Consider the following 26124-nt stretch of genomic DNA (forward strand, 5'->3'; position numbering starts at 1 on the left):
AAGTTAAAAAAAGATGTTAACCAGGATTAGTAGCAGTCTATATGTCAGCCAGGCTCAGAGTCCTGATTTTCATACATATCGGCTTTCCATATCCACAGCTTTCATATCAGCAATTCAAACTAATGGTGGATTGAAATATTTGAGAAAAATAATATGACAATTTTAAAATAAAATAATTAAAAATATAGTATAACTATTAGTAATCTAGACATGATTTAAAGTATAAGGGAGAAGTGTGTAGGTTATATGTAAATAGTATGCTATTACATACTGTAAGGACTTGAGTGTCCGTGGATTGTGGTGTCCCTGAGTACCCTACAGAACCAATTCCCCACAGATACCAAGTGATGACTGTACTTCCTAGGTTAGTTAGAATTGCCAAAAGTCTAATTCCTACAAAGGAATATTACTGCAAAGTGCTCTATTTTTCATAGGCACATTTGATTACAGGAATAAAGTTTCTTAATAGCAGGCCCAAGAGGGCTAAAGTTAAAATAGTGTACCTAAAGTAGGCAGAGAGGAAATGCCAAGGACTGTTCAAATGCCCTATGTTCTAATTTACATAGGAAAATAAGACTTCAAAAATTCTTGGTAACTATTCATTAGGGAAATGCAAATCAAAACCACAATGAGATATCCCCTCATACCCATTAGGGTGGATACTATTAAAACAAACAAACAAAAAAACAAGAAACAGAACATAAGTGTAGGGAAAGATGTGGAAACTGGAATCTTTCTACATGTTTAATAGGAATATAAAATGGTGCAACCAAAATAGCAAACAGTATTGTAGTTCCTCTAAAACTTAAATAGAGGATTACCATATGATCCAACAATACTACTCCTGGGTATACATCCAGAAGAAACAGGATCTCAAAGAAATATCTGTATACCTGTGTTCACAGCAGCACTATTCACAACAGCCAAAAGATGGAAGCCACACAAAGGTCCCTTGAAGGACAAATGGATAACACCATGTGGTAGTGTATATACCTATAGTGGAGTAGTATTCGGTCTAAAAAAGGAAGAAAATTCTGACACACACTGCAGCAGGAATGAACCTTGAGGATATTATGCTAAGTTAAATAACCCAGTCACAGAAAGTAAATTACTGTATAATTTCACTCATAGGCGGTATCAAGAGTAGTCAGATTCACAGAAACAAAGTACAATGGTAGTTGCCAGGGTCTGGGGAAAAGGGGGACTTATTGTCTAATGGATACAGAGTTTCAGTTTTACAAGATGAAAAAATTCCTGAGATTAGATGCACAATGTGCATATATTTAACATTACTGAACACTTAAAAATAGTTAAGATGGTATATTTTAAGATATGTTTATCACACACACACACACACGCCTAATATACTTCTAACAAGCCTAAATACAGTTAAGACCACTAAGTACTCATGGCTTAAAACTCTGATCTTTGAAGCAACTCACTACTAAACTGAAAATCAGAATTATCAGTAATGTTCCAATAACTCTTCAAGACCCCTAACCACTTACACGGATTGATTTTGTGTTCATGGCATATGCTTCAGAGAACATAATCAAGACTCTTACCCAGTGCTACAATAAACACCACCTTGACATCCGGACAAATGAGAGGATTCAAGATTGTGCTGGATTTTAAAATGTGTGAACACTGTTCTGTAAAAGCACAAAATTAGTCCCTCCCCCCACTAACATTCCCTACAATAGCATAATAAAAGAGCCTAACCTCTAATTCTTTTTCATCGAAGTACTGTAGCCACTGAAGAGGAACAACTTCATTAAAACCATCAAGGAAAGCTTTGGTCTGTTCTTGTACTCCTCGAGAAAAACGCCATTCTGTCATTAAACTGAAAATAAAGATGGTATTTAAAAATAGGTAATTTATATGTGAAGTAAAATACTGAAAAACACCAAGAACTTCTATAGCTCTTTCTCTTTTTCTAAATGTCACATATATATGCACAACACACATATGTAAATGTGAGGTGTTTGTGTATGCATGTATATAATTTTAGAGTTAACACATTTGAGGAAATCAGTTCTAGCACATAGGTAGCTATTAAAAAGGATGCTTTTAAAATAAAAAGGTCAGGGAAAAAAAAAACAGAAAAAAGAAAATAAATAGGAAGTTTTTCACTAGTAAGACAGCCAAATCCTAGCACTAATTATTTTCTGTTTATATCGAGACAAATAAGTACAAATATCATGTGCTCACTTGGGAAGGGAATAGCTAGTCATTTAATAGGCTCATCTTACAACAAGCATTGCCATGACAGACCTGAGGACTCTGACTCAAGGGAGGCAAGGGATTATCTCACTATGCAATGACCATATGTCAACAAGCCATGTGCTGGTGTAGGTTTACGGTCTGAGGACTTAAGGCTGGAGAACAGGTTCTTTACCTGTTTATGGTTTTTTGGAGAATATGAAGATTTCCTAACTAGAACAGAAGAACTCAATTAAGATGGAAACAAAACATTCTAAAGAGACATATATAAAGCAGCTGTAAGAGCAGGGAAGTATGATAGAAAGGAAATAAGGAAGAAAATCTGTATGACACAAAGTCTGTAAAAGGGGATTCCAAAAGGAGATGGATCTGGAAAGGTCTTCCTAGAGAAGCAACATACACCACTTCATACACAGATTATAGCAGATGAAAAAAAAGCCAAGCTATTCACACTCCTCCCATTTCCAACTCTTTTTGTTTCCTAGAGGAAGCTGGCCTTATGCTTTTCTAAGGCTGCCTCCAAAACTTTTCTTCAATTACTAAACCCTCTTTGTCCCATATCCTCAACTCCAACTTTTCTTCCCATTTGTCCACATAGGTATTCAGACTATTCTTTTCCCAAAACCCTTTAACCCAGTGTCTTTTTAAAATTACTCTCTCCTCTCTTTACCACCACACTCATTATAAGAGTACAACATACTCAGTGTTTTCACTTTCTCACCTCTATTCAACCAAATTTTAAACCAAGGTAATTTTAAACCTGGCTATCACTGTAGGCTCCATTATAGCCACTAATTCTCACCATCAACGAATCCCCTTAAAACATCAATTCTGCTCTTCCTGTTTTCCCTGTCCCAAAAACATCTCCCTCTAGAAGGCAAACTTTCATGTATCTTCTTTTTTTTTTTTAACATAGGGTCTCACTCTTGCCTGGTTTCACTGCATCCTTGACCTCTGTGGGCTCAGGTGATCCTCTCACCTCAGCCTCCCTAGTGGCTGGACTATAAGTGCACGCCACCATGCCCAGCTAATTTATTTTTATTTTTTGTAGAGATGAGGTTTTGCCATGTTTCTTAGGCTGGTCTTGAACTCCTGGGCTCAAGTGATCTACCCACTTCAGCCTCCCAAAGTCCTGGGATTACAGGCAGGAGCCAACAGCCTCCCATGCATCTTTTAAGACCTAACTTAATACACAGTGTCCGATGAAGAACTTTCCTGATTCCTCCCAGCAGAAATAATAGTTCTCTTCCCACTTTGGATTCCAGTAGTACTTCATATCCATTTCTACCATTCATTTACTTATAGATTCACTGATGGCCTATCTTGTGCACTAAAAAAAAAAAAAAAAAAATCACAACTAGAGTGTTATCACATAATTTTCAAGAGCAAGATTAAAGAAACTGAAGTCTGTTATTGAGACTGAAACAAAATCTTCCAAAAACTACTGCATTCATGATTAGCTATCAATAGTATTAAAGTGATAAAATATCTTGAAACAGTGCTTAACAGAAAGTAAATATAAATCTTACATGGTAAAATTTTATTTAGAGCACTTTTGATATTTGAAAGCCCTGATAGCATTTTTTTAACTGCTCAGGTTGTGTTATTTATTTTTGTTCGACTTTGTGGAAGTCTCAGGTTTAACAAATATAGAAAGTCCAGTGCTTTATGTATCATCTTTGTGAATATATTTTCCTCAAAATATAGTGTTCCTGTTTTTTTCCAGTTAGCATAATAAATGCACATTGGAGAACAAAACAAAATAAAAATACCTAACAGAGTACAAAGGTATAAAAGAAGAAATCAGTTATTGGTAATTTCTCTCACTTTTTTCTGGTTTAGCAGAAAAAAGAAGAGGCTGAGAATGCCAAGCTAAGAAGGGTACATTAAACTTAGTAAGCAGATACACTAAGGATGTAAATTTGAAAGGTCATAGCAATTTACAAGTTAAGAAGGGAAAAAAGAATGGCTATGACATTTTATAAAGCCACATAGCATTCTGATCCAGTAACTTCACTTCTTAAAAATCTAGCCCACAAAACTAACTAGCAGGATGTATGGATTCATGCTTAAGGAAGTTTTCTGCTGTCTTGTTTGCAGTGGCCCAAACTGGACACAACCTAAATGATCTCTATTGGCAGGAATAGCTGAAAAGTATAGAATACATACACCACAATTTACCTAGCTGTTAGAAAATAAGTTAGATTTAACTGTACTGTCCTTAAGACGAAAAAAAGTAAGCTACAGAGTAATGTGTATAATCCAATCCATTTTTCAAAACAAATATAAAAAACAAAGAATCTGAAAGAGACAGATGACAGCTAGAATCTAAGAGGGTGAAAATGGTAGTCTATTTATAGAAGAAATCAGTAAGAGGCAACAGCTAGGAGAAATGAAAAGTTGGATTTTAGACACATTACATTTAAGAGTCATCTGTAGTTCAGGTGTTGGCACATTATGGCCTGTGGGCCTAATCATCTTTTTTTTTTTGTCTAGCATGTGAGCTAAGAATAGCCTTTGCATTTTTAAAAAAATATTAAAAGTATTTTAGGATATGAAAATTATATAAAATGAAATTTCAGTGTCTATAAATGTTTTACTGGAAGACAATCACACATCTGTTTATACACTACCTATGGCTACTTTTGCACTATACCACAGAGCTGAGTAGTTGAAATAAGTCTAAAAAGTTTACTGCCTGGTTCTTTCCTGAAAATCTTTGGATTTACCTGGCTGGCAAATGGAAATTATTTCTAAAGTTTAGATATAACTTTAACAGAAAATTGATGCTATGTTAGCAAATTATTTAGAGAAGCAGATTGCAATAACATCTTGGAAAAAGGTCTATATTTAAGAAATAGGAGATTTAGAAAACTGCCATTAAAAAAGAGCAAGTGACCAGAAGTGGTGGCTCATGCCTGTAATCCCAACACTTTGGGAGGCTGAAGGAGGAGGATGACTTGAGGCCAAGAGTTTGAGACCAGTCTAGGCAATACAATGAGACCCTGTCTTTACCAAAAAAAAATTATTTGAAATTAGCTGGACATGGTAGTATAAGCCTATACTTAGGAGACTAAGGCAGGAGGATTGCTTGAGCCCAGGATGTCAAGCCTGCAGTAAGCTATGATCACGCCACCATTCCACCCTGAGTGACAGAGTGAAACCCTCTCTAAAAACAAAATTAAAAAAAAAAAAAACAAGAAAGTAAAGAAAATCAGTATGACATAGGATCCACGGAATTCAAGAAAACAGAGAGTTTCAAGAAAGAGGCTGTAGTGAACACTATTTAAAAGCCTAAGTTAAAAAAGGGGAAATGATATGGAAAAGGAAATGGTAGAATGGTCACAGCAAATGGCAGTGGGAAAATGAGGGTCAACATAGATTCTCTTTTTTTTAAGAACATTGGTACTGGTGAGAAGAACTTCCCAAAAGTGTGAAAAGGGAATGCAATTAAGGCTACAGACAGAGGATTTAGTTCTGACATGTTCTAGAAATTAAGCTTAATATGGTATATCACCTTACCCAATATATTCATCTTTGTTCTCCTCAGTCACCAGAATATTGGAACCTCCTAACTTCAGGTCATGTGAAGTAACTTTTCCCAAAATCTCCATGTCAACAGAAAAGTACATTTCTAAGCCACATTCTTCAATGTTGTTATCTCTGAGTGAAATATATATACAATAATTAACAAAATGAAACAAAATGGGTTTCAAAAAAAATGGCTTATTGCAAAACAAAAATCTTCAAACCTTATCCAGATAAGGGAGTTATAAAATTCAGTATCAATAGATTCCAAATCCTTAATAGTAAGTTTTTTACTTAACATACGCTTGTAGAATGGTAAAGAGAAACCAGTATCGATAAACTTTCCATGAAATAATGCCTGCAAAGAAAAATAAAGCATTTTATAATAAAATTTGCAAAATAACAATTTCTTAGAAAACAATGATAACAGAAAAATCATGACACTTTACAAGTAAATGAAGATTTGAATAAGTGAATGACATAAAATATGAAAATTAAAATATATAAAATGCTAGGTATGAAAAAGCTAAAACAAAATCTATTTTATAACACATAGCTATATAATATATATCAAAAATTGTATAGGGTGATAAAGGACTTCTATTACTACACACATAGCTATAATATATATATCAAAAACTGTATAGGGTGATAAAGGACTTCTATTAATTACCATACCCTGCCTCAATCTTCCCAAATGCTTTATAAATTAAATTAACCTAATTGGATAAGGAGTGCAGAAGGGCCCTGTGCACCTGAAAAGGCCACTCTCCTGTTCCTTTCTTATTCTCACCATTGCCTGTGAGGTTTTTAGGACTAACCCCATTGTGCCTTCACTCCTATTCACAATAACCAGCATGGGAAGCCCCAGACTCCTAGCAACTTTGGAAAACTAAAACATCCACTGAAGCTATTAACACTATACCTTAGCCCCCTCATGAAGTTATATCTCCCCTTACTCAGTTTAGATTCCACAGTCAATCATTAAAAATAATTCCCTTCAAACCCTACCTCCACCAGTGTATTTCTAGCAAAATCCCAAGCCTAGCTAAGTTCAACTCTCAAGTTACTAAATGCCTGTATCTAGGCAATGGAACATGCTAGAAATGCATAAACAATCAAGATGACTGCTCCATGAACAACAGTCATATTTCCTTACTGGTCTATTTCCTGGTAATCACATTTCCCTACTGCATTCAGTCTCCTACTTTCCTAGATGACTATGTCATTCCTACTCCTCTTTCCTCAAATATTTACTTCTCCCCACTCATTCTGAGTTGATGACCTTACTTTCTATTTCACTGAGGGAAACAGAAACAACCAGAAGAGAACTTTTGTATATTCTACTATATCTGCTCACTACTAGCATCTGAATCCATATAATCTTATTATGGGTAATCTTTCTATTACTTGGTACGTGTGCTAAATAAATTTCTTCCTCTCTCCAACTCAAGCTCATTGCTCTCATATTCCTTATATTCTGACTTTATTAAATTCTTTATCCTCTAACTTGGTAGTATAGTTTAGATGTTTGTCTCCTCCAAATGTGATCCCCTAGCTGGCTACCCATATACAGAAGAATGAAACTAGAGTGCTACCTCTTATCATACACAAAAATTAACTCAAGATGGATTAAATACTTAAATGTAAGAACTAAAACTATTAAAATCCTAGAATAAAACCTAGGAAATGTCCTCTTGATATTATCCTCGGCAAAAAAATTTCTGGCTAAGTCCTGAAAAGCAACTGCGACAAAAACAAAAATTGATAAGTAGGACGTAATTAAACTAAAGAGCTTCTGCACAGCAAGAGAGGGAGTAAACAAACAACTTACAGAATGGGAGAAAATATTAAACAACCGTGGATCCAACAAAGGTCTAATATCCAGAATTCATAAGGAATGAATTTATATAGTGATTATAAACAATCATATAGACTTTTAATACTCTCTGTGTGCCAAGAATTCCCAAATGCCTATCTCTAAACTAGATATCCATTAATTGCCAGACTTATACCTCCATCTATTTCTTTAACATCTCCATTTGGATATCTACTTCAGACTTAAAGAGCCAAACCTAAATATTCCTGATTTCCTCCATATCCAAAATTTGCAACCAGACAAGCTGGCCATAAATACTGTTGCCATACTTGACTCTCCCTCACACCCTGCATCTAATCTGTCAGAAAACTCTGTTAGTTCTAAACTTGCAATATATCCAGAATTCAAACCACTTCTCACTTCCTCCACTGCTACAAGACACAAGTCCAAGCCACTATTATCTTTCACGTGGATTGTTGCAAATGGCTTTCCTGCTTTTAGCTGTGTTTTCCTATGCCCCCAAGTATAGTCTGTCTTCTACATAATGGTAAAGCAAGCTTAATAACATTTAAGTCAGATCATGTTACTTACATCATATCATTCACTGCCGTAGTCAACTCTTAGGTGAATTTTCTAAAGATTCCAGACAGCATCTCCCAATGTCATCTTCTACTATATTCTCTCTCACATACTCTGCTGCAGCTATACTGGTCTCTTTCTCAGTCAAGAATTCAATTCCACACTAGAGCCTTTGTCTTGTCATTCCCAAATATTCACCAAGATACCTGCAAGATTCAGTCCCTAGCTTTCTTCAATTTCTGTTCATGTGTCATCCATCAGTGAGGCTTCCTAGCAACACACTATTTCCTTCAGAATATATCCACTGGCTATTTGTTTCTGTCTAATAGACTTTAGGTGCCTGAGAGCATCAACTATGTATTTTTTTCATCTCTGGAGCCTAGAAAAGTGCTTGGCATTACAGTAGGCTGTCAATAAATTTTTGCTGAATGAATTAATAGATAATAAAATGAAAATAAATGGGTAAATAAATACAAACACTTCCCAAAAGACAATACTTCCATAAGAGTTCCCGCAAAGCTCTAAAAATGCCAAAAACAATAAAATACAATTGTTAGATAGCTCAGATTTCCTTTTATAGAAAAGCAGGCTGGGAGCCATGGCTCGCATTGTAATCCTAGCATTTTGGGAGGCCGAGGCAGGCAGATCACATGAGCCCAGGAGTTTGAGACCAGCTTGGCATCATGGTGAAACTCCAACTACACTAAAAATACAAAAAAATTAGCTGGCACGGTGGGGCGAGCCTGGAGTCTCTGCTGCTTGGGAGGCTGAGGTGGGAGGATCAGTTGAATCTGCAAAATGGAGGCTGCAGTTAGCTGAGATCATGCCACTGTACTCCAGCCTGGGTAACAGAGTGTGATCCTGTCTCAAAAGTATTAAAATGTTTTCTATTAAAAATAAATAAGCAAATAAAAGTAGTCATATTATAAATGGGTTTTAATTTTAAAAATGAAAGGACTTTTAAAGACTAAGTGGCTGTATCAATAATCTTCATATTCACAATCCTGATTTTATATAGGTACTCAAAAAATATATTTTTATACTCTCTTTCCAGGAAAACTTTCTTGGTAACAAAATTTGTGAATAGCAAATATAATGTTTATCTTTTTTTAAAAAAAGCCTTCTCTAATACATTTGTAACAAATTTAAATAAATAAAAATAATAAAGTCAAGAACTCACCATGGCAATAAAACGACCAATGAAACAGAAGTATGAAAGATGGTCTGGATTAATGGTAGATGCTGGATTGATCTGCAGACAATAGTTGTTCTTGCCCGCATACTCAAATAAGCAATACATTGGGTTCAAAACTTCATGTGAAAGCAAGAAAAACCATTCTCTATAAGAAAATAAATTAAAGTTATTTTTTAGCATTAACATGTGAATTTAAAAACAGATCTTAAATATACTCATATATACATCATACCTCTGCTCAATAGCCTGTAAGAACTCCACTGCCCAATTCCCCAGCCCTCCATTCAAGTTCTTCTATGATCTGGCTCTCCACTTTAAGTTACCTGCTAATTTCAATGTGGCCAAACTACAAATTCACTGATCCTCATATAGATACAACATGCTTATTTTTATGCAACACTTTTGCTTGGATATGTCTTCTCAACTTCAACTCAGCTTAAATCCCACTTCAACAATTTTTTTGAAGCAATTTCCAGTGTATTTGTATTAATATCAGTCACTGACTACTCTGGTAACAATCTCCCAATATTGTTCATTTTTATGCACATGACTTGCCCCATCCATCAGACTGTAAGTTTCTCAAAGGCAAAAGCCATGTATTTTTTGTATTCTTAAGTCTTACAAGCCCTCTAGGACACTTATACAATAGGTTTTAATATACGCTTACAGGTGATACTGTGATACATAACACTGCTGCTATAGAACAGTTTTAACTTTATTGTCACTGCATTAAAAATGAAACTGATATTTAAAAGGTTAAATCTTTAAATGTGATAAGCAATCTCTAACCTTTTACCACCCATTTTTTAAAGTTCAATATATGAAATCCAATTAGATGAAATTATTATAGGATAAACTCAGTCTCCAAAAAGATTCTTTTCAACAGGAATTTCTTTCAAAAAAGGGTTCCAAACTGAAATGCTTACAGTGATACGTGAGTACAAGGGGCTTCCTTCTCTATTCTCTAGATGGGGCTCACATTCTCTGCTTAGCCACAATCCTCCATTCCTCATATCCCTGCTAAATTATTGGTTTTAAGGCAGAAGAATTTATAGGCATATTATTGTAGTCCTCAGACAACTGGGCAGTGGAGGACACTGCAGTGAAACAGAGTATATGCTAATATATGGGAAAACAGTGAGTCTGATTCAGCTCACTGATAACACATGAGAAGGCAGGATTGTTGGTCTAGTGTTTAAAAAAGAAGTCAGAAATCATTCTTAAGTGTAATATAATGATTTTCAAATGTCATCAAGTAATTTAAAACTTGTAAAATCACAATGAAGACCACCTCTCTGTAGGCTAGATCTGGTCTGGCAGCCTATTAATAAATGCTTTTCTAAAGCTTTTAAAACACAATCCCTGACACTGCCTGAAGAGTAGAGAAGGGAGTCCCTAAACAAAATCAACTAGAAATGGTAAATGCCAATTCTTAAAACTAAGTCCAGCTGCAACATAGCAGTAGTTGAACAAAGTGACTTCCCTCTATGATGGGGCTGAAGTAAGACATGCCCCAGGTAAGAGGACAGAGCAGGACTAGTGAGAGTGTGTTTAGATACGTATATAAAATCCAGGAATAAACTCTCCAGATGCTTCAGATCATTTTTAGCAAACAGTGCAGAGAAAACTGAATCAATTCACAAGAAGAATGGCTAACACATGGTATCTAACCTTTTTCCTGATGCTAGCAGAAAAGGAAGAATAATTCCTAACTAGCAAAAGGCAGAAGAATTAACTTTCAACATATTCTTCTTGATACTCTCAAATAAACTGAAGAGACACAAGAGGTTGAAAAATTACGAGACAACAGATGAGCTAACAGAGCCTAAGGAAGAAAATGAAGAAAACAGTAAAACCACTAATGAAGAAAAATCACATTAGAAGCAGCAAAATGTAGGGCAGTACTGCAAACAGTGACATGAGGATAGGCTTGAGAAAAATCAAAACAAAATGGAAAAGCACAAAGATAAAAATGATTAGAGAAAAGATGACAAACATGTAAGACTGACAAAGGAGATTCCACATACCCATGACTGATGTTCCTGAAGAAAAATGGAACAAATGGAACAGAAAAAATATTCAAAGACATAATAGAAGAAAACTTCCCTGACATTAAGGAAGATCTTAATATAGTCCTAAAAAAAGATACAAAACAATCAACAATGAAATTATTGAACTTCAAGAAAAAGAACTGTGTGGGCACCCAGAGGAAAAATGAGGTTCCTACAAGGGTCTGGCCTCACACTTTGCAGTACTAACATTCAATGCTAGAAAACAGTGAAGCAATGTCTGAGTAGAGTACTGGAAAACAAGTGCTATACAAGAAATTTATATCTAGTAAAATTGTTGTTTACATGTAAAAGCAACAGGGAACATTATGCGAAGACTATAGGAATATATCAATCCTGTAAACTGTAATAAACCATATGATGATGAATCTAGCCCACCCAATACATGAATTAAATAAAGAATTTAGGAATTTAAAAAAATCATGTTATGAAGGAACTGGCTATATGCATTAAAACCATAAAAATATAAAACTTAGACCCAAATAGTTGAGGCAAATTAGAACTCAGACAAGAATGTAAATGTTAATAAAGACAGACATTGTAAAAATACCATATTTCCTCATTTCTAAGATGTACTTTTCTAATGTCTGAACATTTCTGAAATTGAGATAAACTCACAGTGGATGCAATATGAAGATTATTGTGGTAGGCAGTGTTTTGTTTCTGAAAGGTTTAATGATAATGTAAACGAGGAAGTATGCTAATATAAACAAAACTCTGATAATCCCACATATATTATAATGTATCTGTTCCCACCAGTTACGCTTGGTTCTGTATCTCTTTTTGCCAGTTGTGTTAAAACTGATTTTGTGATTCTGTGCACCTCTGAAACATGAGTTCAAAAAATGAGTTGTTTCTATGAAAAGCAAGTGTGAATTCTTTAGAAAGATTTAACCAAAATGTTTTGCTAAACAATAAACTGTTGCCAAATTAGTCTAGGGCAGAACAAAATTAAAAAATAAAAAGATTTTTCACTCATATTGCTTCACAAGTGTCTACTGTTAATATATTTAGTGAATGTAGAAAACTTTATTCCCAAAAGAAACTCAGATTGGATTAAAAATATAAACATAAAACCCATGTGATGTTATAATAGCAAAAAATAAGAATGTATGCATGGTAATCCATTAATTATGATATTTCTGTACAATATTGTACAGCCATTTAAAAAAAAATATTCAGACTGATTGCTATGGCTCACATCCATAATCTCAGCACTTTGGGAGACCGAGGTGGGGGAATCTCTTGAGCCCAAGAGTTTTGAGACCAGCCTGGACAAAATTGTGAGACCCTCATCTCTACAAAACTTTATGAAAACTTGTTTAAAAAAAAGAAGGAAGAAAAAGAAACAAACGAACTATTCACTCACTCACGCTATATATATGCTAACATAGAAAGATGTCCACACTATATAAAAAACCCAAATTGGATTCTACATTTTGTACATTATATTAATTCTGTTAAAAAAGCAGCAAATATATATTACACATATATACAAATCTAGGTATATGTAGAGAAAACATATGGAAAGATAACGAAGAGACATAATAATAATAATGGTTACCTTGTGTATTTTTTAAAAAAAGTTCTAGATTAATTCAAAAATTTAATATAATATATTCACATATGTTTTCAAGAATATTTCCCCTGTATACAATGAAATATACTTATTTCAAAGCAGATACGTAATTTTTCATTTTACCTTGCTAGGCCACCGTAATCAAGTCCTTCTTCTCCTCTAAATATTACATATAAGCGCCTCCTCAAGTCATAGGGTTTTAATGCCATAATCTAATTAACAACAAACACATGAATATTTAAATACATGCAGTGCAAGTTCCTTTCAAAACAATTTAAATGTAATCTGTATTTGCAAAATTACAGATTTCCTTATCTTATGCAACAATGCTTTTAACTCAAGAGATGAATTGGTTTGCTTCACAAACTAGATAAAGACACACATATCAATCAATCCCGAACTCACTTTCACATATAGTTGACCCGTAAACAACATGGGTTTAAGTCAACATGGTGACTGAACAGGTCCACTAATACTTGAATTTTCTTCATCCTCTGCCACCCCGAGACAGCAAGGCCAAGCCCTCTTTTTCATCCTCAGCCTATTCGATGTGAAGATAATGAGATGAAGATCTTTATGATGATCCACTTCCACTTAATGAATAGTATATGTATTTTATCTTCCTTATGATTTTCTTAAAAACATTTTCTTTTCTCTAGCTTACTTTATTTTAAGAATACAGTATATAATACATATATTATACAAAATATGTGTTCATTGACTCTTCACCTTATTGGTAAGGCTTCCAGTCAATGGTAGACATTAGCAGTTCAGTGTTTTGAGTAGTCAAAAGCTATACACTGCTTTTCAAATGTGCAAGGGGTCAGCACCTCTAGCGCCTGTGTTGTTTAAGGGTCAACTATACTCTTTCCCCCTTCTAGTATTAAATGATAGTCATACTTTGGGTTATTGGCGAGAAGGAAGAGTTTGACACAAAAGGCTTTTAAGGTTAAAAATACTATCTCCCCTGCTAGTTTCACCAAGCTGTACCAAAATCTTTCAACAGGTGACTTGCATGTTTTTCGGACAAGCAGCTCTTAGGAGCAAAAACTTTGTTCTGCATACTGCTTATACCACACATTCCATTTCTCAGTAGGAAAGGAACTCTGAATATACAATGATGAATTTATCCACAGGCTAATATCACTTAAAAATAATACCTATACCCAATTTTCACAATCCTTAATAGCTTACATCAAGGTTACTGGTAAGTAGGGTTCACTTTTGGATAGAAATAAATTACTTCCACCACACATATGTCAGGACCAGAGCCAAGACTGGCAAGTCTGGGTTGGAGTATAGCTCACCAGCATGCCTCCTTCAGGGCAAAATAGTCTACCCTGAATTTAGATGTACACTTACTAAAATCAACCCAAACAGAGTTTAGAACAAGTTGACCTATTTACACTTACTTTGCTAAGAATTTATTAACTAAAAAAAAAATCAATTTGATTATAGTTTAAGTATCATACCTAAAGTCCAATAGTAAAATTAAGTTATGGTTTGAAATTCTCTTGGGGTTCAGAGTATCATTACTCCATTTTGGCTTGTACAAAGTTAATAAAAGTCCCTGTATGTCTGAGTACACAGCAAAATTTGGTTCATCATTGTAATACTAAAAACAGGGGAACGAGATATCTCATTATGAAAAATTCTCCACTACATTGGAAAAAAACTGACAATACATCATTTGGATTTTTTATACTTAAATATTATGCAGATGATTCAGGTAAAAATCTGCAGATGAAAGGTAAAAATATTGCATTCATTTAGTCACTCATCAAGTATTTACTGAATACCCTCTATGTCCAAAGGCGCTATTCTAGGAACTAGGCAGAATTAGCAGTAAACCAATAGTCCATGCTCTCATGGAACTCACATTCTAGTTAGAGAGACAAAATATACTATGTTAGGTCGTTAAGAAAAAGAATAAAGCACCATATATGGCTGGAATGTGACTGTAAGGGAGAAAAGCAGGACTGCCATCTTAAAACAGTAAGCTCAGGGAAGGTCTCACTAAGATCGCAACATTTAAACAGAAACTTAAAGGTGAGAATAAACAGTTATTAAAGGAATACTCAAATGGAATACAATATCTACCAATTTAATTTTAATTTGATAGGATTATCAAAACATTTTTTGTCTGAGATAATACACTCTTAGCAATTAAGTATCAAAACAAGAATCAACTTGTTCCAAAAGCTGTTTAAGGTTTATTTTAGTAAACATGTATCTAAATTCATGATAGAATGTCTCTCAGTCTTAGTACCTTTACCTATAACATGGAGATACAAGAAGAGCTATGGCGAAAGGATGCTGTGAGGATAAATGAAATAAAATGAGAAATGTAAGATGCTGGTGTTTTGCAGATGATAATCACTCAGAATATGGTAGGGTTTAGTATAACTATTATTAAAATGAGCACTCTGGCCAGATGCAGTGGCTCAAGCCTGTAATCCCAGCACTTTAGGAGGCCAAGGTGGGTGGTTCACTTGGGCCCGGAGTTCGAGACCAATCTGGGCAACATGGTAAATTTGTGGGCCACCTTTAGTTCTAAAGAAAAATAAAAATAAACCAAACCCCATCTCTATAAAAAAAAAAAAAGGCACTCAATAAGTGGCAGTGGCAGTCATTATTATTACAGCTGTGTTCTGAGTGGTTTAAAAATCTCTAAAACACTTTCTTTCTTTAGATGTATAGATTACAATGAGACAAACAGTCATGTTTTATTCTGCTAAAATCTTCCTTACCTGTTGGAAGGAATCTTCAAACAATGTCTGCCGGGACACATTGATCTTTACATGACTGGGCAGTGCATTAGACTGAAAACAAAAATAATATCATAATATCATCTAAGTTATAGTATATGTACTGTATAAAGATAAGACTAAATTACTGTGAGTATAAGATTTATTTACCACTGTAGTACCTGGCACAAATAACGGAAGTGAGCAAGTTTCCACCTAAAGCTGCGTTCATATGCAATTTGTGGGCCACCTTTAGTTCTAAAGAAAAACAAAAATAAACCAAATTAATTCATAGTTAAGTTGAATATTTAGTATTCAGTATAAAAATCAGAGTATACTAAAGTCCTACAAAATACTGTAGGAAACCTTCTGCTGGGAGAGAAAGGTATACATACATGGTGGGCCAAAAGAAGTTCAAGCAATGGGGACTATTACAGCAACAGGACACACACATACAGAAAGGGGGACATTGTATTTATGCCTGGATATTTTGTTAAGTAGTGAGTTAAATGAAATATCAAAGTCTACTACAGACTATTTCAAAGTAAATCTTTGATAATCCTTAAATCTAAGGAGGACAGTGGCTCCAGACAGAGGAGACATGGAAGGAAATTCTACCACATCCTAAATGTAATCTAAAACCCAAATCAATATTCCTGGAGATAATAAGCAAAGCAAAACCGAATTCCTAGAAACAACACTGTCATCCAGATCACATGGTTCAGGTGGTCAGCGAGAAAAAAAAGGCAGAGTTGGTGGCATGGGCACCTAGGAATACAGGTTTTACAATATGGTTTCACTGACATTAACAGAGCCTGGTTCTCTTGCCTATAGATTGAGGGTCTGACAGGCATAAAGAACTTTCATAATCTTAAGGAACACTTTGGAACAGATGAAAAATGTTCTCTTGTGTTGTCAGGTTCAAGTGAATTCACCTATTCAACAAGCATTTACTGAATGCATAGCTGGTACCTGGCTTTCTTCTAGACAGTGAGAGCATTACGCCTGTTTTGTGGAGCTTATGTACCAGTGAAGGAGACAAGACAAAAAAATATAATAAATAAGCAAAGTACGTATGTAATGTATTAGAAGGGGACAAATGACTTATCATTCCTGACCTAAAAGAATAAAAAAGGCATTGTTAAAAGTACAAAGGATAAGGAGTGATATGAGAAGCATTTTGTAATTCTCAAAAGGGTAAAATGAGGAGAGCTCAGAGACAAAGTGACATTTGAGCGAAAACATGTAGGAGAGGGCATAAGCCATATGGAGATTCAGGAAAAGAGCATAGCAGGCAGACACAAGGGCTAAGACCCATGGTGGAAGCTCAAGGTGTTCAAGGAGCAGCTAGGGCCAATGAAGCTGGAACATGGTGAATGAGGAGGAGCGAAAACCAAGAAAAGGTTGAAGAAACAAGAGGGGTCAGGTCCTATAAGGCTGCTTACATTGTTGTAAAGTGTGCTTTATACTCTGATTGAGATGGAAACCACTGAAGAGTTTTTTGCAAAGAAACAATTTTTAATTTTTGTTTTTGAAATTCAGTCTCTGCTGTATGGTGAATAACATAACAAGGTGTGGGAAGAAAGAAGAGAAGACTCTGCTACCAAGCCAGTGAGACAATGGTAGCTTGGATCAAAGTGGTGGCAATGTGGGTGGTGAGACATACCTGGGCCCTAGATATGTTCTGAAGTTGAGGTAAGTAGAATTCTTGATGGACTGTTTGTGAGGTAGGAGAAAAAAAGGAGTTAAGGGCAATTCCAATTTCTTTTTTCCCTAAGATGGAGTCTTGCTTTTGTTGCCCACACTGGAGTGCAATGGTACAATCTCAGCTCACTGCAACCTCTGCCTCCCTGGTTCAAGTGATTCTCCTGCCTCAGCTCCCTAGTAAATGGGATTATAGGTATGTGCCATTTTTGGAACGCTCGGCTAATTTTTGTATTTTTAGTAGAGACAGGGTTTCACCATGTTGGCCAGGTTGTTCTCAAACTCCTGACCTCAGGTGATCTGCCCACCTCAGTCTCCCAAAGTATTAGGATTACAGGCGTGAGCCACCATGCCCGGGTGATTCCAAAATTTTTGACCCAACCACATGTTAGAGTGCAGTCACCACCATCAACTGAGACAGAAAATATCACAGGTAAAGCTGGGTTTTTGTTGTTGTTACGTTTTAATTTTTGTTTTTTTTTTAGAGATGGGGCCTCGCTATGTTGCCCAGGCTGGTCTCAAACTCCTGGGCTCATGTGATCTACTTGCCTCAACTTAAAAAGTGCTAGGATTACAGGTATGTGCCACCACACCCGGCCTGAGAGCAGATTTTGCAGCAGATTTTTGAAGGAGTTGTAAGTGGAGATGTCAATAAGCAGCTGAATATAGAAAGCAAAATTTCAATTGAGAAGTCTGACTAAATTTATGAGTCATTAGCAGACAGATGTTTTAAAAGCATGATACTGAATAAGATGCACCAAGAGAATGAATGCAGTTAGAAAAAAAGGGGGGTGCTGAGGAATAAAAGGAAGGCTTGGCAAAATAAAGAAAAAAGACCATAAAGGCAGAGGGAAATCAATACAGTATGGTCCACAGCACTGCTTTTGCCAGGAGAGAGAAATGGATCGTGTCAAATGCTCCTGATAAGTCAAATCAGACAGGACTGCAAACCAGTGCCTGGATTAACAATGTGAAGGTCACTGATGCCCTTACAAGTTCAGTATCAGGGGAACTTCCCTGGAATTGGTTTAAAGGAGAAACTATAAACAGCAATACAGAGACAACCCTTCAGGTAGTTTTCCTGTAAAGGGGAGCAGTAAAAATGAACTGTGGGCTGGGCACATTGGCTCACGCCTGTAATCCCAGAACTTTGGGAGGCCAAGAGACGGGTGGATAACCTAAGGTCAGGAGTTCGAGACCAGCCTGGCCAATATAGTGAAACCCTGTCTCTACTAAAAATACAAAAATTAGATGGATGTGTTGGCGAGTGCCTGTAATTGCACCTACTCGGGAAGCTGAGACAGGAGAATTTCTTGAACCCAGGAGGCAGAGGTTGCAGTGAGTTGAGATTGTGTCATTACACTCTAGTCTGAAAGACAGTAGCAAAACTCTGTCTCAGAAAAAAAAAAATAAGAAGAAGAAGAAGAACTGTGATTGAACACATTGGTAGAGGGAAGAGTTGTAATTTTTTGCCTCTTTTTTTAATATAGGAAAAATAAATGCTGATAAGAATAATTTAGTCAAGAAATAAAACCCGATGATGTAAGCTACAAAGAATGTAACTGTTGGAGCAATTAAGTAGAAAAGGTGGGGATAGGAATCCAATGTACCAGCAGAGGGACTAGACTTTGATAATAACAATGACAGTTCAACTATAGGAACAGGAGGAGGAGAGATGGTAGGAGATGAACAGATATGGTGATACAAATTTGCAAAAGACCTTTTATGATTGCTACCATTTTCTTAGTTATGCAAAGACGTTCTACCTTAGAGTAAGAATGAAAAAGAGATCTGTCAACTGCTTAATTAAGGTATCTTTAAATCTGGAAAATCCAGTTTCACTGACCATCTCATTGTAGTGGTGTGATGTGGCAGTTAAGAGCAGAGTCTAGAGACAGACTGACTGCCATGGTTTGAAACCAGTCCATTACTTGCCTTATAACTTTGCACAGTTAGTTATGCTCTCTATATTTCTCCTCACTTGGTAAAGGGAAAAATAATAGTATCTACCTCAAGGGGTTATTGGATGATAAAATTAGTTAACACCTATAAAGTACTTAGAACAATCCTTGGCGTATAGTAATCACTACATAAATAGTTGCCATTGTTATTATTAAGGAATTATACGCTACAAATCCATTCTCAAATGAGAGGAAAGACAGCTATACTAAGGTATTGTGTAGGTTTTCTTGAACTAAAAAGTAAAACATTTTGCTAAACTTGAAGATAAATCTCATATGCTCACTAAGCAACATTTAAAGGAAAACTTCAGGTTTTCACTTACACAGATGACTTCCCATTGCGAGGATCTTTGAATGTTGTTGTTCTTGTGTTATGATCGACAAAGTACCTTACACCTTCACGAGTATATCTAATTTCCCAGCCTTCTGGCAGGGGTTCTTCGTTCTGTAAGCTAAAAGATAAAGTTAAAATCATAAGATGAACATTTTCTAGGTACTAAAAATATCTGATTCAAGGTTGGTTGATTCTACCTACAGATATATGCAAGATGACTTAAGGCTGCAGTATATACATACCCTTGAGTTCTTGGATCTTCCCACTGGGTTGTTTTCGTGTTATGATTCACAAAGTAAACCCTGTCTGTCGAATCCACTCTTTTTTCTAAAACATAAAGTGAACATAATATTTAATATTTAATAACTATATTATATATTTCATATATATATGCCTTATAGATTATTACCAAAAATATAACAGCTTACCCCAGCCTGGTGGCAAAGGTCCATAAGGGTCATTCTCTGCAGCTAACATTGAAGCCTGATTGCAGAAAAGATGGGGGAGAGAAATAAAATAACAGTGTTTTAATATGAAAGTAGAAATAAGCCAAGCACATGGCAGAATCACATTTTACAATAATCTTTAAAAAATATGATAAGGGGCTGGGCACAGGGGCTCATGGCTGTAATCTCAGCACTTTGGGAAGCCAAGGTAGGAGGATTACTTCAGCCCAGAAGTTTAAACCAGCCTGGAAGACCCTGTCTCTATTGAAAAAAAAGTTTTTTTTTTAATTAGCCTGATGTGGTGGCATATGCCTCAAGTCCCAGCTACCTGGAAGGCTGAGGTGGGAGGATCAACTGAGCCCAGGAGGTAGAGGCTACAGTGAAGTATGGTAACACTACTACTGCACTCCAGCCTGGGCGACAGAGCAAGAAGCTGTCACAAAAATATATCTTTGTTATCGATAGATAGATGATAGATAGATAGATAGATAGATAGATAGATAGATGATAGATAGATAGAAAGATAAAAGAAATATAGCAATTTCAAGAGACAAAGTTTTTTTGTTTTTTTTTTTGAGACAGGATCTTGCTCTGTTACCAATACTGGGATACAGTGGCATGATCTCAGCTCATAGCAGCCTCTGCTTCCCGGGCTCAAGCAATCCTCCCACCTCAGCCTGCCAAGTAGCTGGGACTACAGACATGCCACACCACACCCGGCTAATTTTTGTATTTTTTGTAGAGACAAGGTTTTGCCATGTTTCCAAAGCTGGTCTTGAACTCCTAAGCTCAAATCATCCATCTGCCTCAGACTCCTACAGTGCTGGGATTACAGGTGTGACCCACCACTCCTGGCCAAGACATAAAGTTCTTAAAATGTCATGAAAAGGAGACTATCAACTAATCAAATTAATTATTAGTTTTTCCAAAATGATTTAGAAATAATATACTGGGATCAATACTTTAATCTCCCAGTCCTTCCATACTAATCTATAGAGGGAATATGAAATGGGAGATAAACATATAGGAAATCATAGTGTTTAAAGGTGGCAATATTATTTGTTTAAAAATAGAATGATTATCACAATTTTCTTTAAAGCAAATGCCTACTAATAAAACCAACACTCAACTCCAGTATCATTTGTGGAAATTAACTTTTAATTAGTATCTTTTATATTTTCATACATACATAAAACGTTTTTATGTATGTTTCCACATTCTTATTATAACCTAGAAATATATTCTGAAGAAAATATAAGCATTCGGTCAAGAATTCTAAAATAGTGACAAATACAAAAATCATTACTCGAAAAATAATTTCTTAAAATATATGCATCTTGATGAATATAATCTTGTAACATACCCTGTTAATTATACTCAATATTTATCTTACACCTGTTCTTAAGAACCAAATTCCTGTTTTGTTGAAGGCAGGAATGTGGCCATAAAGATCATTCCATTCCCCCTCCCCTGCAGCTGAGTTGATAGGGTGACCAATTCTGGCCAATGAGGTATAGACAGAAGGCCATGATGAGGGCATCCTTCTCTAAGTAAAAAAGGCAAGGGCTTGCAACAACAGAGCCATCTGCCCTTTCAATTCCTCATTCTCTTTCTTTTTGCCTAGACTGTGGATGTGAGGCTCACAGCACAGTGCTCCATATAAATGAAGTAATAGGCCTGAAGCATGATACAGATGGCAGAGCAAAAAGACAGAAAGAACCTGGGTCCTTGATGGCACTACTGAGTCAATGCAGCATTTGTTTTAGACCTCTAACCCAGACTTGATGTTGTACTGAGATAATTAAACCTCAGTGTGTTTAAGGAGATTCTATTACTTGCAAGAGAACATTCTTCTGATACACATCTGTTACCTTATTCTGCCCTGTTCACCAAAGGTTTTCATGTGTACAGGTAAGTCCAACCAAAAACAAACCCATACAATATTAAGGGAATGTATTCTCTCCTGGGGTCCACAAGGGGGTGTGGTTTCAAAGACAAGAACTTCCCAGTGACATGCCCAACCTGCCTTTTTTCACATCTCCATCTGGGAGCTTAGAGGCTTTTGTTTAACTTTCACTCATAAGGTAAGATAGACTGTCCAAAAATCAAAGGTCAATCACTCTAGCGGGAGTTTAAAGGAACTCCTTTCACAGGACAAAAAAACGTAAATGCGGCAGGAATAACTCCCAGGCTAAAAGTCCCCTTCCCTTCTCTTGCATATGTTGATTACATTTCTGGATTCCCTCTCATGACAGCATGGGAGGTCACTCTCTTTCTATTCCTTTCTCCTTTCTCTCTCTCTCTCTCTGCCTAAATAAATCACTTTCTGCAAAACTCATTGGGGTCCAGTATTTACTTAAACAAAATCACCATGTCCTGTGGGGTCCTCTCCCCCATTCTTGGGTGAGTGAGGGACCAAGGGCCTGGAAGAACACATCTTGTCGGCAGGTGAGCCTTCTCCACATCCTGCAACCCGGTCTCAATATTATTGCTATATATAGCTAAACTGTGGAACCTTACCACAGATTTCTACACAAGTCATGAAATAACCAGCAATTGAAGGCAGCAGGAGACGCTATGGAAACTAGGCTGCCCACTCCCTCCATGCTAGCTACATATAACCAGGAGAGTGGGTCAACCTACAAATGAGAACTTATTATTTAATCTCTGAAAACAATGTGGTTGAGGCTGGACACAGTGGCTCACACCTGTAATCCCAGCACTTAGGGAGGCCAAGGCTGGTGGATCACTAGGGCAGGCATTTGAGACCAGCCTGGCCAACGTGGTGAAACCCTGTCTCTTCTAAAAAATACAAAAATTAGCCAGGTGTGGTGGCAAGTACCTATAGTCCCAGCTACTTGGGACCCTGAAGCAAGAGAATTGCTTGAACCTGGGAGGCAGAGGTTTCAGTGAGCCAAGATCACACCATTGCACTTCAGCTTGGGTGACCGAGTGAGACTCTGACAAAAAAAAAAATTTGGTTGAAGGAGCCAGACTGCAGGAGAATTTTGCAGAAAGTTACTTACATTTTCTTTTTATGTCTCTTTCCTACTTCCTTTTTAACTGCTAGCTTCTACACTTCAGGTTTTTTCAAGTTACTTCAAAACACTATCTGCAGTTGCCCAGTACTTAAAATTTATCTTTTCTACCTTCTCTGATCAAAGCACTTATCAAAGGAGTTTTGTTTTGTTTTTTCCACTCCTCTCATGGATGTTTGCTTATGGCAATCAGTAAATCACCAACTGGTCAAATTCTCAGACAGCATTAGATTTTTTGGACGAAACTTTCCAGTTCTGGAAATACCTCTGGATGGGGCAAAACAGATGAGTGTTGCTTTATAGAATCTAGGAAGAGAATCAGAATAGCTAGAATACTGCAAGACTGGCTCTAAGTAAAATCATAAGGTAACTGGTTTTGTTTAAAGGAAACAAAATTATTATAAAGTTGAAAATTAGTAAAAATATTATTTTATTAAGGATTGCATTTATGAAACTATCCCTTAGTAAGGATATAAAACAGTGTATGAGTTATGTTAGTAAACTATTATATTTTTAAATATTATTAAGTGCTTATATATATCAGAAACACTATTTATTAAACATTAACTAAAAAATATCTTGTGACACAAGTCTATACCATTTCAAAAAGCAACAAAATAAATATGTGACTATGGTTAAGGAATAGCAAAAAAAAAAGAAAAATCACCATAATACAGGACAAATGCCTGAGGGAGGAAGTTATGTCAAAGTCTTATAATTTTCTAATTACCGAATAGAGGTATCGTTGGTTGAACTGTTGCATAGCTCCCTGCAACTGGTTCCGCTGAGATTGCCACTGTTCAAAGTTTCGGACAGATTCCATGGTAGGCCGCTGCCATGTTGTTGTTCTGGTGTTATGATCCACATAATAAACTCTTCCACGATCATCAACTCTTCTTTCCCAACTACCACAAATAAAACAAACAATGATAAAAATAAACAATCATCTCTTAATATAAGAAAATGAAAAGCAGTTATTACTTCACTCGATTTAAAAATCAAGTTCAAGATATGTTAAAATAACTTAAAAATAATATAAATATTGATATTTTCCAGAAAAACATAAAAAAACTATGAACTATTTATTTTAGCTAAATTACCTTCCCATTCTACCAATATCTTTTTTCTTCTTTAATTACTTTAATGTTTAGTCCCACACTAGAAGTGGTTGCTTATTTTCCTTTTCTTTTTTTTTTTTTTTTTAAATGTTATTGTAAGTTCTTGGATACATGTGCAGAACATGCAGGTTTATTACATAGGTATAAATGTGCCATGGTGGTTTGTTGCACCTATCAACGTATCACCTAGGTTTTAAGCCCCGCAAGGGGAAGGCACTAATATAATTTCCAAAGTCTGTCTAAAAAGAGGTCACTGAATGAACAGTCTCAGTATCACTCTGGCTACTCTTTCTTCTTTTTGGGGGGAATGGAGTTTCACTCTTATTGCTCAGGCTGAAGTACAATGGTGCAATCTGAACTCACTGCAACCTCTGCCCCACAGGTTCAAGCGATTTTCCTGCCTCAGCCTCCAGAGTAGCTGGGATTACAGCCACACGCCACCATGCTGAACTAATTTTTGTATTTTCAGTAAAGACAGAGTTTTACCATGTTGGCTAGGCTGGTCTCAAACTTCTGTCCACCTCTTGGCCTCCCAAAGTGTTGAGATTATGGGCATGAGCCACCACACCCGGCCTCTCCATCTTCTTCATCATCTTTTTTTTTTTTTTTGAGATGGAGTTTCCCTCTTTGGCCCACTGCAGTGCAGTAGCACGATCTCAGCTCACTGCCACCTCCACCTTCTGGTTTCAAGCAATTCTCCTGCCTCAGCCTCCTGAGTAGCTGGGATTACAGGCACCCACTGCCACGCCTGGCTGATTTTTGTATTTTGAGTAGAGACAGGGTTTCACCATGTTGGCCAGGCTGGTCTCAAACTCCTGCCCTCATGATCTGCCTGCTTGGGCCTCCCAAAGTGCTGGGATTACAGGCGTGAGCCACCAGACCTGGTCTTCTTTTTTTGACAAGCATTTACTGACAGTGCCTGCTGTATACCAAGCAATCTGCTCTATAGCCCATGCCCGTGTTCAGGATGAGTTAACTGAACTGTTTTTATTATTTTTTAACTCACCTTCCTGCCATTACATTGCTGCCAATTATCTTCCTGAAATGCAGGTGGACTCCATGTCATTCCACCCACAATGGCTCAATGGCATGGCATAAAAATGAGTTGTCCAGCTTTTCAGCCTCATCTCCCTGAGATCCTACAAGGGTGATACACTAGCTCCAAGTGTATCACGTGTTGAATTTTGTCATGCCTTTGCCTCACAGAATACCCTTCCCTATTTCTCACCAACCAGAATTCTTCTCATCCTCCAGGGTTCACTCTAACTCCCACCTGTTCTACAAATGTAGGAACTACTGAACCTATTTTTGTCATTAATGTATATAATGATCTTAAAATCCTTTCAGTAACCAATTCTAAATTCTTATATAAACTTGTTGCTAAAAATACAATGGACTCACAATAGACTCTAAAGATGAAATTAAAGACAATCTCTGCCTGATTTCTGGACAACAGTTTCAGTGAAATAATCCCCATGTTATGGCACTCAATGAATGGGCTAAATGAATGACCATAATTTGATGATCCTGTCTTAGTTAAAATGAACTTCATATTTGCTATATTGAAATGTCAGCTCCATGTTTTCCAGTAAGTTCTCATTTAATACTGTAGAATCAAGACCTAAGTGCTTTATTCCATAAAAGAGAAATATCCCACAAAAATAACTTATTATCTGCCTTGAATTTGCTAGATTTTTCAATGTGTTTTATAATGGTGGGCTTTAAATTGAATCTGGAAAGGCAATTTGAGTATCTAAGAAATATATTCCAGGTACATACAGAAT

At 36.2% G+C, this 26124-nt stretch overlaps 1 protein-coding gene across 4 annotated transcripts in view; it reads right to left on the bottom strand.

Annotated features, from left to right (window-relative positions):
• The window catches only part of WWP1 (WW domain containing E3 ubiquitin protein ligase 1), a 118094-nt gene that overhangs the window by 14199 nt on the left and 77771 nt on the right, over positions 1-26124 (bottom strand). For 2 of the 4 annotated variants that reach the window (XR_013527921.1, XR_013527920.1), the window contains exons 11-21: positions 23953-24127; positions 20167-20221; positions 19981-20065; positions 19728-19856; positions 15922-15997; positions 15743-15814; positions 13116-13204; positions 9330-9489; positions 5976-6109; positions 5746-5886; positions 1723-3553 (exon numbers count right to left, since the gene is read on the bottom strand). Coding sequence is in view for 2 of the 4 variants with exons in the window: in XM_035277006.3 (XP_035132897.1) it covers positions 1723-1843; positions 5746-5886; positions 5976-6109; positions 9330-9489; positions 13116-13204; positions 15743-15814; positions 15922-15997; positions 19728-19856; positions 19981-20065; positions 20167-20221; positions 23953-24127 (1237 nt within the window). In the remaining 2 variants the exon portion in view is untranslated. The remainder of the gene's footprint in view (positions 1-1722; positions 3554-5745; positions 5887-5975; positions 6110-9329; positions 9490-13115; positions 13205-15742; positions 15815-15921; positions 15998-19727; positions 19857-19980; positions 20066-20166; positions 20222-23952; positions 24128-26124) is intronic. The other 2 variants (XM_035277006.3, XM_035277005.3) reach the window with 1 other exon arrangement.

The sequence above is a fragment of the Callithrix jacchus genome, chromosome 16, assembly GCF_049354715.1.
Source record: "Callithrix jacchus isolate 240 chromosome 16, calJac240_pri, whole genome shotgun sequence".
NCBI classification, from domain to species: Eukaryota; Metazoa; Chordata; class Mammalia; order Primates; family Cebidae; genus Callithrix; species Callithrix jacchus.